Source organism: Molossus molossus, unplaced genomic scaffold, assembly GCF_014108415.1.
Source record: "Molossus molossus isolate mMolMol1 unplaced genomic scaffold, mMolMol1.p scaffold_m16_p_19, whole genome shotgun sequence".
Taxonomy (NCBI): Eukaryota; Metazoa; Chordata; class Mammalia; order Chiroptera; family Molossidae; genus Molossus; species Molossus molossus.
In genome coordinates, this window is record NW_023425354.1 from 42,529,692 (window position 1) to 42,543,323 (window position 13,632).

Here is a 13,632-nt window from a genome sequence, read left to right on the forward strand (position 1 = left end):
TGAGAGGTTTTGGAGCAGCAACACCCTCTTAGCTAACAGCCCTCTGAGCACTCAGATCTTGGTTTCTGAATGTCATTTTACACTAAAAGGAATTAGGGCTCCAAGGAGGATGTCTACTTGCAGGCTTGGAAATTACAAGATGAGCCTGAAATATCTTATTGCGCCAGAAAGTAAGGAAGAAGGACCCATCACAAGGACAGAGAAATTAGCTTGCAGGGCCTTACACTTGCCAAATCTAGGACAGTTTTTAAAAAATCAAAATAGTGTAGTAACAGATTGCAACTTTTTTTTTTTTTTTTTTGGTACGTGCCCGTAGCGGGAACCGAACCTGGGACTCTCTGATCCACAGGCTGACGTTCCAACCGCTGAGCCAAACCGGCCAGGGCAGATTGCAACCTATTAAATCAAATAGGAATTCCTTAGTCCATACTGAATAAATGAATATGTGAGTGAAACAGAAAGCTTTTCTTACAGCAGAATGCCATTTAACAAATGTAGAAGGAATAATGGAATTAGAATATTACTGTTTGACAACCACCATAGTAATAATTCAGGAAACATCAATAGGTGCTGTATAAGCTTCCTGTGGCTGCTGTGGCAATTTACCACAAACTTGGAGGTTTAAAACAACAAATTTATTGTTCCTGGAGGTCAGAAATTGAAATCAGTTTTACTGGGCTGAAATCACAGTGTTGGCACCACACTCACACGGAAGCTCTGTGGCAGAATCCATTCTTCATCCCTTCCAGCTCCTGGCAATTGCTAGCATTGGCTCAGGGCAGCGTGACCCCGTTCTTGGCCTCCGTGGTCACATTGCCTCTTCTCTTCTGTCTGTGTCAGACCTGCTTCTGCCTTCCCTCTTATGAAGATACATGTGGTTGCTTTAGGGTTCATTGGATGATCCAGGATAATCTCACCATTTCAGTCCTTAACTTAATCACACCTGAAAGGTGTTTTCTTTGCCATAGAAGGCAACAGTCATAAGTTCGAGGGATCAGGAGGTGGCTGGCTGTCTTTTGAGTGGTCCATCATTCAACCTACCACACAGGCTGAACCAGTGGGTGAAAGTTTTTAAATTGATTTTAGGGAGAGAAACATTGGTTTGTTGTTCCACTTATTTATACATTTTCACTGGTAGATTCTTGTATGTGCTTTGACTGACAAGCATCAAACCCGCAATCTTGGCGTATTGGGACGGCGCTCTAACCAAATGAGCTACCCAGCCAGGGCTGAAACAGTGGGTACAGGTTTGATGAGGAGCAAGAAATACAAAGTTAAAGTACGTCTCCACTACATAATTACAAATTGTAAAAGGAAAAGCGACAACTTGACAGTGGGGAAACCTAGCAAGACAGCACCTTGTTCCAGTGATTAATGTTAACATCACCAGTAACGGGACAACTAGGAATCATGTATTACCTGACAGGATGCAATGAGAAGAACACAGCTTTACTGCTGTTACATTCTTGCCAGAGATGCATAATCTGTTTCTAATCCTGGGGAAGCCTCAGGTAAATTGAAGGACAGTCTACAAAATAACTGGCCTCTGATCGTAAAAACCTCGAGCATGAAAATAAAAGACTGAAAAACTGTTCCACATTGAAGGAGTCTAAAGAGGTATAATAATTAAATATAACAAGTGATCCCAGACTGGGTCCTTATGCTATTAAGGACATCATTGAGACAACTGATGAAACTCAAATGGGTTCTGTGTATTAGATGAAATAATTCTTTGTTCCCAGTTCAATAAGTTAACCAATCTGTGTCTCGATGTCAATTGTTCTTAACTTTTTTCCCTGGCACATGATATGCCTTCAGTCTGCAGATTCATTTCTTTCTTTTTTTTTAATCCTCACCCGTGGATATTTTTACCTTTATCTTCAGACAGAGTGCCAGAGAGAGAGAGAGAGAGAGAGAGAGAGAGAGAGAGAGAAACATCCATGAGAGAGAGACACATCGATTGGTTGCCACCCGCATGACCCCAACCAGGGCCGGGGACAAGCTGCAACTGAGGTGCATGCCCTTGGCCGGAATCAAACCCGGGACTCCGTGGTTCGCAGGCTGACACTGTAACCGCTGAGCCAAACTGGCCAGGGCAGATTCATTTCTTTTTGATGAAAGTTTTCTGTGTGTGACTCCTTAATGCTGTTTTCTATTTTACTTGAGTTCCAGTTTTTGTTTATGCTGTGGATAACTTTGTCCTCTGTGCATGTCTTCAGTTTGCTTTGGTCTTTTTTTCTACTGCATGCATTGGATGATCTCAAGATTGTCCAATATACATTAGTAGGTTTTCACTTTCTCTGCTCTGTTCCTTGATGTTTATCATGTAAGCATTAGATGTATAATGGTATTACTTTTGTTCTGAGTTCTTAGGTTCCACTTTCAGGCTCCACTTTTTTCCCTCAATCTGTTGTTTTTTCTTATCTTTTGACTTATTTTATTGACTTCTTAGTCTTCTTTATTTTGCAAACTACTCTTGAGAAGTGTTATTCCCTTTCTTGGCTTATGTTCTAGACTGGATTCTTTTATTGTCTCTGTTTCTTTCATTTTTATACATTGTGGTATGCTGCATTGTTGCTATGTGATTTCTTTTTATCTTGTTTATGCTTAATATGGACAGTTCTGTCCAGACTTTATATTTGCTCTGACATATCTAGTCTAGGTATATCTTCTTGCCAACCTTCCCGCTTGGGACCTCTTATCTCCCACTCCAGGCTACTTTGAAGTGCTTGAGTGTGCTTTCTATCCACTCTTGTCCTCGGGGGCATGGTTGTGGGAGAGGATGGAGAGCTTTGCTGGGGTGAGGACAAAAACTCAGGCTTCTTTCTCTGCAGTCAGGGACAGAGTTCCATTCCTATGGGTTTTGCCTTATTTCTCCACCTCAGCATGGGGGCTTACCTTGTTTGTATTTTTTCCTACCTATTCTGGGAACCTGTATGTGTACATTCTGGTTTATATGCTCCTTACCTTGTGATGCTCATTTAGGTTTATTCCAGGCAGGGCTTTAGCAGTCATCCTTATATATTATGTGCTCATGCTACTACTTCTGAGTAGGTTACTGGAATTAGTATGCTGGGGCCACAGAACATCTGTTGTAGAGAGTACACCAATTAACATACTCATAATGTTGTGTAAGAGCTTCTGTTTCTGAATAGGCAAATCCACAGACATAAAAGTTAGATTAGTGGTTCCCAGGGCGGGAGATGGAGAGTAACTGCCATTGGATACAGGTTTCTTTTTTGGGTGATAAAAATGTTCTGAAGTTAGGTAGTGTTGATGCTTGTACAACTCTGAATATACTAAAAACCACTGAATTATACCTTAAGGGGTGAATTTTATGATACATGAATGATATCTTTAAAGCTTTTATTGAAAAACAAAGAATAGCTGTTTCCTTTTAACCTTGTCAATATATTAGGTATTAACTAATTTTTTAAAATATTGCTAATCATTAAGAAAATTTTTGTTGGCCCAGCTGGTGTGACTCAGTGATTGAGCATCGACCCATGCACCAAGAGGTCGCCAGTTTGATTCCCAGTCAGGGCATGTGCCCAGGTTGTGGGCCTGATCCCCAGTGGGGGGCATGCAGGAGGCGGCCAGTCGATGTTCTTTCTCATTGATGTTTCTCTCTCTCTCCCTCTCCCTTCCTCTCTCTTTAAATAAAGAAAAAAAAATTTTGTTGTTGTTTTTATTGATTTGAGAGAGAAACATCCACTAACTGCCTCCTGCACGCCACCTATTGGGAATTGAGCCCACAATCCGGGCGTGTGCCCTGGCTAGAAATGGAACCAGCAAGCTTTTGGTGAATGGGATGATGCTCAACCAATTAAGCCACACCGGCCAGCGCTATGATTAATTGAGGAACTACTAGACTGTTTTCCAAAGCAGCTATTGCAAACATTCCCACTAGCAGTGTATGAGGATTCCAGTTTCTCCACATCCTCACCATCGCAGACAATTATATCTGCCACGGTGTTTTCAGTTAGTGTCATCTGTAGAATGTTTTAGTAACTTGTAGGTGATGTCTTCCTTTACTCCCCTGTCCCAGATTTTCTTGGCAGTTCTATGTTTATTTTTCCATATGAATTCTAGAGTTGTATAGTCAAAAAAGACAAAAATCCTGTTGAGATGCAAAGAATTGCATTACATTTGTATATATTTTTTTAAAAATTTTTTTTCTTGCCCTGGCCAGTTTGGCTCTGCAGTTAGAGCGTCAGCCTGCGGTCCACAGAGACCCGGGTTCAGTTCCCGCTAAGGGCATGTACCTTGGCTGCAGTTGGTCCCTGGCCCTGGTTGGGTTGTGTGGGTGGCGACCACTTGATGTGTCCCTTTCACATCGATGTTTCTCTCCCTCTCTCTCCTTCCTGCTCTATCTGAATAAAAAATGGAAAAATGTCCTCGGGTGAGGATAAAACAAAACAAAACAAAACAAAAAATTTTTTTCTTTATTGATTTTAGAGAGAGAAAGGGAGAGGGAAAGAGAGATTGAAACATCAATAAGAGAACATTGATTGGCTGCCCCCCACTGGGGATTGGGCCCACAACCTGGGTATGTGCCCTGACCAGGAATCGAACTGGCGACCTCTTGGTTCATGGAATGGTTCTCAATCCACTCAGCCACACTGGCTAGGCCTAAGAGCTCTTTTATTTATTTTTATTTTTTAAAATATATTTTTATTGCCCTGGCCAGTTTGGCTCAGCAGTTAGAGTGTCAGCTCACAGACCAATGAGTTGCAGGTTTGATTCTGATCAAGGGCACGTACTTCCGTTGCAGTTTGTCCCTGGCCCTGGTCAGGTTGTGCAGGGGGTAAACAGTCAATGTGTCTCTCTCACATCGATGTTTCTCTCTCTTCTTCTTCTCTCCTCTCCCTCTATCTCCCTCCCTCCTACTCTCTGAAGAAAAATGGAAAAATGTCCTTGGTTGAGGATTAGAAATATATATATATGTATTTTTTTTTATTGTTGATTTTTTTAGCTAGAAAGGAAGGGAGACAGATAGAAACATCGACTGACTACCTTTTTGCACACCCCACACTGGGGATCGAGCCTGTAACCTAGGCATGTACCCTGACTGGAAATCAAACCGGTGACCTCTTGGTGCATGGGTTGACACTCAGTCCACTGAGCCACACCAGCCGGGCCTTGGAGCTCTTTCAAAAAAAATACTATTATACAACTAAAACATTAACTATACTGTAGTTCAGTTTCCAACTATTCATGTGTGTGTGTGTATAAATAATTTATCTGAATCAGGATCTAAAGTAAAATTCACAGTATAGGTTTATAGTTCTTTTAAGTCTGTGAATTTGTAGGTCCTCCTCCATAAATTTTTTTTTTCTTCCCTTACTGTTTGTTGAAGAAACCGGGTCTTTTGTTCTTTGACCTCATGCAGTTTCTCACTGTCTGCATGTTGCTGATTGTATCCCTATAAAGTGTTTTCTGTACATTGGGACTGGTGTATTTTTTGGATATGCTGCTGGACTCATCTTGCTAACCTTTTTTTTTTTTTTAGGATGATGTATGAATATTATAAGATAAAACAGGTTTTTGTTTTTGTTTTTTTTGGTGTGTTTTCTCTAGGTTTTGGCATTGGGGTAAAGCTAAATGATTGATAAGCCTTCTTTTTTTTAAAAAACTAGCTTTTATTTTATTTTATTTTTATTTTTTATCCTCACCCGAGGACATTTTTCCATTTTTTGTTCAGATAGAGTGGGAGGGAGAGAGGAAGAGAGAGAGAAACATTGACGTGAAAGGGACACATTGAGTGGCTGCCACCTGCACGACACAACCAGGGCCAGGGACAAACTGCAGCTGAAGTATGCGCCCTTAGCAGGAACCGAACCTGGGTCTCTCCGGACCGCAGGCTGACGCTCTAACCGCTGAGCCAAACCGGCCAGAGCAAGCCTTCCATTTTTTTATGTTCTGGAGTAATTTTGGAGGGTAGTTAAATATCCACCACTAAATACCTATCAGATAGTTTTTATTTATTTTTTCTTCATTGATTTTAGAGGGAGAGGGAGAGAGACATTGATGAGAGAAAACATCGATTGGCCGCCTCCTGCATGCCCCCCACTGGGGATTGGGCCCACAACCTGGGCATGTGCCCTGACCAGGAATCAAACTGGTGACCTCTTGGTGCATGGGTCGATGTTCAACCACTGAGCCACACTGGCCGGGCCAGATAGTTTTTAGAGGATATCTGTATCTAATTTTTAGGAACAGTTAGTTTCAAGCTTATTTTATTGAAAGAGTGTAAACCTTGACATAAAAACATGATAAAAGTAGCACAAACTGATCATGTGTATGTAAAAATTCAAAATAAAGGCCATCGGATCATTTAAAAAATGCCACTTGGTGAAGTTGGGTTTATTATTTCTTAAGTATTGCTTCAACCCATCCACTTTCTGAAATTTTCTCTGTTGCCCCTCCCACCATCCGTTCTTTTCTGTTGCTCTCCATGCCTTCACTCGTGTTCCCTTGAAATTCCTTTTTCATGTTGTCGTTCTCTTTAAAAGACAGACACGATCCTGACATTCTTACACATTTGTATTGAGCAACAACTGTGGACATGAATTGTAAATCATGAATATATGATTATAATATATATATACAGGGGTGGGCAAGTGGATTTCCAGTTGTAAGTACACAAAAGGCAGTGTTTATTCTTATATTATGTATAGTAATTCTATTATTTTCCATATGAACAGTGTATATACTATATATTAATAATGATATGTTTATATAAATTAAACCTGAGAGAAGTGAGCTGGAAGAAAGCAGTCGTGGATACAGTAAAGAGTATGATAAAAACCTGATCTATACTCACGGTTAGGGAAGTGTCTCTTGAAGAAGTGATATTTGAGATGAAAGCCAAAAATGGGTATTGGATGAGGCAGAATAAGAGAAGGCCACCCCAGTCAGAGTGGCACACACGAAGACCCTGTGGCAGGAGGCACCTTAACATACTCTAGGAGCTGAAAGGAAGCTGGCTGGAGAGCAGAGATCCTTGGGGAACTGGCCTGAGATGAGCTGGGATTAGCAAGGCCAGGCCATACAGAGCCTGTCGGCCACGGGGAAGGTTTTTTGTTGGTGGTTTGTTTTTTGGGGGGTTTTTTGGCCTGTGGCCCTTGGGAAATTATTGCAGGGTTTTAATCAGAATTAAAAATAGGTCAAAGAACTGTATATGCTTAATAATTACATTTTTTTAAATTTACAGTTATAGCCCTGGCCGGTTTGGCTTAGCGGTTAGAGCGTCGGCCTGCAGTTCAGAGAGACCCGGGTTCAGTTCCCGCTAAGGGCGTGTATCTTGGTTGCAGTTTGTCCCCGGCCCTGGTTGGGTCGTGCAGGTGGCAGCCACTCGATGTGTCCCTTTCACGTCAATGTTTTTCTCTCTCTTCCTCTCTCTCCCTCCCACTCTATCTGAATAAAACATGAAAAAAATACCCTCAGGTGAGGATAAAAAAAATGTACAGTTATAATTGGTTCTCACTGGAAAAGGTAACTGTTTAGATAAGTGTCATGTTTCTGAAAACAGATGATCTCTTGACGTGCCACGTATTCTGTGTTTAAGACTAAATTCTTATCGTGTCATTTGCTCCTTGAAGATAGGATACGTAGTAAGGACACTGCATTTTAATTAAGGGACTAGGTAAGAAATGAAAACCCTGCGATCATAAAAAGCCTTGATAATGACGTGGTAAAAGATTAAGGGAAATATTTATGTAGGAATTGCTATCATATATTTCTCAAGTTATTCATTAATGCATACCAGCTGACAAAGGGAAATAGTTTTATCAGAGTGATTATTGGGGGAAAGCTTTATTAGTAGCTTGTCATTTGAAGGGTTTCTGGATTTATTTTTTTCTGACTTGTTTCTATTTCTTTTTCTTTGTAGGAAAGTAATTATTTTGATGGAATTAGAAGTTTTGAAATCAGCTGAGGAAGTTGGAGTGAAGATTGGCAACCCATTGCCCTATGTTGAAGGTAAAATGCTTTGTAGCACTCAAGTGAAGACCTCTTTATAGATCTGTAATTCTACCTTTTGGATTCAGTTTGATTTGTTAGCCTTAATAAAGCTACTGATTTGGGGGTCTAGGAACCAGGTTCTTTGTTTTTTTTTCCAGGACTGAAGAAATGATAGTTAGATTCTGTAAAACGAAATAAAACCTCTCCTGTTCTCTTTATTCAACACACACACTGCTGGCAATTCTGTGACTAGATGTAGGGAGGGTTTCCCCATGCCAAACAGTTCTTGAATTCTCTATAGACACCAGCTAGGAGTCTTACAGTTCGGTTCTTTTCAGTTCTAACTCTACCTACTTGGAGTTAACATCAGATCCCACAGACTAAGGCTCAATCCCACAAGACTGCTCCCCCAAAATAGCTACATCAGACAGATTGTGCCCATGCAATTGTAGTCTAGGTTTGGGAGATAGGTTACAGATGCTTCCTCTGCTGCCTTTTCCCAGAATCCTTTCAACAGTGATTATAATTTTTTTTAGAAAGAGAGAGAAACATGGATCAGCTGCCTCCTCATGCCCCCTACTGGGGATCAAGCCCCTGACCTGGAATCTAACCGGGACCTCTCAGTCCATGGGGCAATGCTCAATCTACTGAGCCTATTTTTTCTAATTTTAAAAATATGTATATTTTTATTGATTTTAGAGAGAGGAAGGGAGAGAGAGAAAGAAAACATCGATGTGAGAAAAACATCGACCTGTTGCTTCCTGCATGCCCCCTGACTAGGGATCAAACCCGCCACCTTCTGGTGCATGGGACGATGCTCACCAAACTGAGCCACGCTGGCCAGGCCTTGCCTTTTTTTTATTCTGCTTTTTAAAAAATTATCAGGCTAAAGATAGTTCCATGTATATATGGAATTATCTTTGTACTTAGCTTCCTCTTTTCTTTTTTTTTTTTTAATGATTCTAGAGTGTTCTATTGTGTGGCTGCTCCATAATTTAACCAGCCCTTTATTACTGAATAGTTCAGTTTTCATACCCTACTGCAATGAACAACTTTATATATATGCAGGTATATGGGCAGAGGGGTTTGATTGCCAGAGTGAGATTGCTGGGTCAGTGGGTGAGTCCATCTGCGGTAGAAAGGTAGGTAGGTAGGTAGGTCTGGTTGGAGTCCCCTTCGTAGAATGGTGTCATTTTGCATTCTCACCAGCAGTGCATGAAAACTCTGGTTTCTTCACAGTTGTGTGAAGCTTTGTGAACTTGAACAGCGTACTCTGTTGTTAATGTTCTAAATATTTCCCAATCTGGTAGGTGAAAACTGGCATCTCTGGGTAGTGAAATTGTATTCTGAGCAAGGTGAGCAGCCCTTGAAGGGCCTTTCACTCTTTGTGAACTGACTGTTGTGTTGTCCATTTGTCTTTTGAGTTTTGTCCTTTTTTTTTCAATTTCTAAGAATTACTTTTAAAAGTTAGGGGATCAACCCATATTTCTCTGACATGAGTTTCAAAGTCTTTTTGACTCTGCTTATGGTATTTTTGCTATGCAGCTGTGTTTTTGTTTTTATGAAATTGAATTTTTCAGTTATTTTATTATGACTTCAGGTTTTTAAGCCATAGTTTGAAAGGTCTTCCTCACTTCACAGTTAAGGCGTTCACCCACGTTTTATTCTAGTACTTACGTGATTTTCTTTTTTACGTTTAAGTCATCCCTCCTGCTTTGTCTTACTGTTGTGGTTTCTTGGTTTGTGGTGTCTGGGGCTTCACTTTCATATAATTTGGAATTTGTGGATTTTCTCAGTCCCCCAGTTTCACTAAAGATGTAGTCCGTGTGTAGGGTGTTCAGGTCTGGTGTGGGTAGTGGGAAGATTGTGGACTAGGTCATCACCACGCTTCTTCCAAAAATGGACCCTTCTGGATTTTATATTATTTTGTTTATTTATTTTGTTTAATCCTCACCCCAGGACACTTTTTTTTTTTTAAGCGAGAGAGTGAGGTTGGAGAGTTGAGGGAGAGATAGATCAATTGGTTGCCTTCTGTGCATGCCTGGGCACATGCCCTGGCCAGGAATCAAACCAGCAACCCTTTGGTTCATGGGACAAAGCTCAACCAACTGAGCCACTTTGACGAGGCAAACCTTCCAGATTTTAATTTGTACCTACACAAAACAGTAATTTGGTGCTTTAAATTGGAGAAGGAAAGCTGGAGCTTATTCAGATAAAGTTCTAAAATATTAAGCTGGAACATCACATTTGGTTTACAGTAGTGATGTTTTGTTACAGTGATTCTCAGCGTTTAGGAAGGAGAGCTAAGACAAAGCATTGCTTACTTAGCATCGCCGTGAAATCTTTGGATACTGTAGAGGTGCCCAAACTGATTACCTTTGGCTAGATTTCTAATTTTTTTTTCTTTTTTTTAAAGATCTTTTATTTTATTTATTTAATTCTCACCTGAGGACATTTTTTCATTTATCTTCAGATAGAGCAGGAGGGAGAGAGAGGGGAAGAGAGAGAGAGAGAAACATCAATGTGAGAGAGACATATCCACTGAGTGCCACCCAACTGGGGCCGGGGACAAACTGCAACCAAGGTACGTGTCCTTCCTTAATGAGAACCGAACCCGGGACTCGGGTCCGCAGGCCTACGCTCTAACCGCTGAGCCAAACCAGCCAGGGCAGATTACTACTTTTTTTTATGTTGTATTTAATCAAGTGGTTGTTTGGACATTTTGTTTCAGGGGCAAAAGTGTTTGAAATAAAGATAAAGGGTTACAAGGTAATTACTGTTGGGGTTAGAACTATAGAACTGTGGGGACAACTTTTTCTCAGTATCTAGTGCCACCGGCTCTTCCTTTTCTTCAGGGTCTGTTAAAGTGCAGGGGGAGAAGGGAAGAGTTTCTGTTCGGGGTTATTTGCTCTCGAATTTCATTGTAACTATATCAGTAACATGCTGTTACTTGGGCCATGATAGAAATGGCTTTATTACAATGACTACTACCAGTTTCACAGAAATGTTTTTTAATTGTCTATTGTGAGAGCAAGGAAACTCTGTTATGAGTGGGTAGAGAACTCAAGTTAGGTCTGTATCCTCCTAGCACCTAACCCAGAACCTGTGACATACCAGGTGACCAGTAAAATTAAGTAACTAAGTCCAGCCCAGAAATAGGCAGAGGGAGTCTAAAATGTGCTTTGAGCCTGGCCAATGTGGCTCAGTGTTTGAGCATCGACCCATGCACCAAGAGGTTGCCAGTTCGATTACCAGTCAGGGCACATGCCCAGATTGTGAGCCAAATCCCCAGTGGGGGGCATGCAGGAGGCGGCCAGTTGATGTTCTCTCTCATCGATGTTTCAGTCTCTCTCTTTCTCTTCCTTCCTCTCTCTAAAATCAATACAGAAAAAAAATTTTTTTAATTAAAATAAAATGTGTGTTGAAATTGGCTTATGGTACTTAGCACTACATCAAATAAAGATACAGAATTTTCAAAATGTGAGAAATAAAACTTCAAACACAATTCATGTTTTATACAATACTGGATTAGATGACTTTAAATCTCCCATATTAACCTGTATATATTTCTGTCAATCTGTTAGTTCTATGTACCAACACTATTTCTAACTCTAATATTTTACTTAGGCCTAAATTTCTTACATGATACTTCATAGTTTGCTCATAGTTAGTGGAATTATTTTCAGCCCGATTCTGTTCATTTCCTGCCAACAGGAAATTACAGCTGTTGGATTGACTCTTTATATTCTTTGTAGCTGTTAAGAAAGCACTTGCTAGTAGAAATTGAGCCTTTGTCACTCTGTGTACTCCATCATGTGTTACCTTATTTTTATCTGCTGGTGGCTCACTTACCATTCTAATGATAATAAAAATGATTGATGTGAGTGCAAGTAACTTGAGGATCTAGAGTCTGCTTTTAAATATCCCATTTTCCTCCTGGGTCAGAGCCAGTGATATGAAACCGGCATAGAGCAAAGGAGTCTAAGAATTACAGCCTTGATCCTTCTTACTGAAACGGTTTGATTTGCAGGTGCCACAAAACAGATTATCAGAAGTTGAGCCTGTGCATTGCTGCTTTGGGGTATAATTTTACATTTTAGAAAGCTTTTTATTTAGCTATAGACAAATTTCTTTCAGGTCTTGTGGTCGGCAGCTGTGTTGCAGTGCACTAAATTGAAGGGCAGTTGTTGCCATTTAGAATACACCAGGATTCTTGCCATCCATCTACTTTGAGACTGTCCCTTGTGTCCTGTGCTAAATTTGCAGATATAGTCCAAAGCAGAAGTTGATGATTGCTCTAATAAGTAGACTAGTGGTTCTTTCTAGCTACTAGATATTAGGGTTATTAGTTATGTTCTATATAATTAGAGTCTTGGCTGCCAGAACTGTTCACAATTAGAAATGAACTACATACTGAAGCGGCTGGATCTAGTCAGACAACCCTGAGTTCAAATGATGTTTTGCCTCTTCCTAGGTTGTGTGACTTTGGGCAAGTTATTTGACCTCTGTAACCCAGTTTTCTCTACTGCTAAATGGGTATAATACTGTCTGTATCATAGAGTTAAAAATTAAATGGAATAATGCACTTAATCTTGTACCTGATGCATAGTAAGCACTCACAAAATGGTAGCTATTATTGCCTACTTCATTGAACCTGAGAATCTAGTGATTATAAGATTGGCCCATTCTATTATGTACTACTAAAAGGAAATAATAACACATTAACTTTAATTCATATGTTAAAATGTCAAAAAATGTTCGTTTTAGAATAAGTAAATAGGTAAGTTACATTTTTAAAAATTGTGGTAGCCCTGACTGGTGTAGCTCAGCTGGTTGGAACATCGGGCTGTGCATTGGAAGGTGGCAGGTTCAATTCCCGGTCAGGGTACATACCTGAGTTGGGGGTTTGAGCCCTGGTTGGGGTATGTGCATGAGGCAACCAGTCAATGTTTCTCTCTCACATTGCTGTTTCTATTTTTCTCCCTTCCTCTCTCTGAAAAGTCAATAATCAGTGGCCGGTGTGGGTCAGTGGTTAGAGCATCAGCCTGAACACCAAAGGGTGGAGAGTTCGCGATTCCCGGTCTAGGGCACATACTTGGGTTGTAGGTTCAGTTTCTGGCCCTGGTTGGGGTGCGTGCAGGGGGCAACCAATTGATGTGTTTCTCTCTCACATCCATGTTTCTCTCTCCCTTTCCCTCCCTTTCTTGCTCTCTCTCTAAAAATCAATGGAGCCCGGCTGGTGTGGCTCAGTGGATTGAGTGTTGTCCCATGTACTGAGAGGTCCTGGTTCGATGCCCAGTCGGGCACATGCCCGAGTTGCAGGTTTGATCCCCAGTAGGGGGTGTGCAGGAGGCAGCTGATCAATGTCTCTCTCTCACATCAACGTTTCTATCTCTCTCTCCCTCCCCGTCTCTCTCTAAAAAATCAATAAAATCATAGTTTTAAAAATATAAAAATCAATGGAAAAAAGATACTTGTGTGAGGGTTTTTAAAAAGTTGTGGTAAAATATGCATAACAAAATTTACACTTTAACCATTTTTGTGTTGATGAGAGAGAGATCAGTACAAGAGAGAAGCATTGGTCAGTTGCCTTTCGTTCACGCCCTGACCGGGAATCACCCTCTACCCTTTAGTGCATGGGACAACGCTCCGACCACCTGAGCCACT

At 40.7% G+C, this 13,632-nt stretch overlaps 1 protein-coding gene across 2 annotated transcripts in view; it reads left to right on the top strand.

Annotated features, from left to right (window-relative positions):
- The window catches only part of RPA1 (replication protein A1), a 58,462-nt gene that overhangs the window by 21,457 nt on the left and 23,373 nt on the right, over nt 1-13,632 (top strand). For both annotated transcript variants that reach the window (XM_036269074.1, XM_036269073.1), the window contains exon 5: nt 7,895-7,983. In XM_036269074.1, coding sequence (XP_036124967.1) covers nt 7,895-7,983 — 89 coding nt within the window. The remainder of the gene's footprint in view (nt 1-7,894; nt 7,984-13,632) is intronic.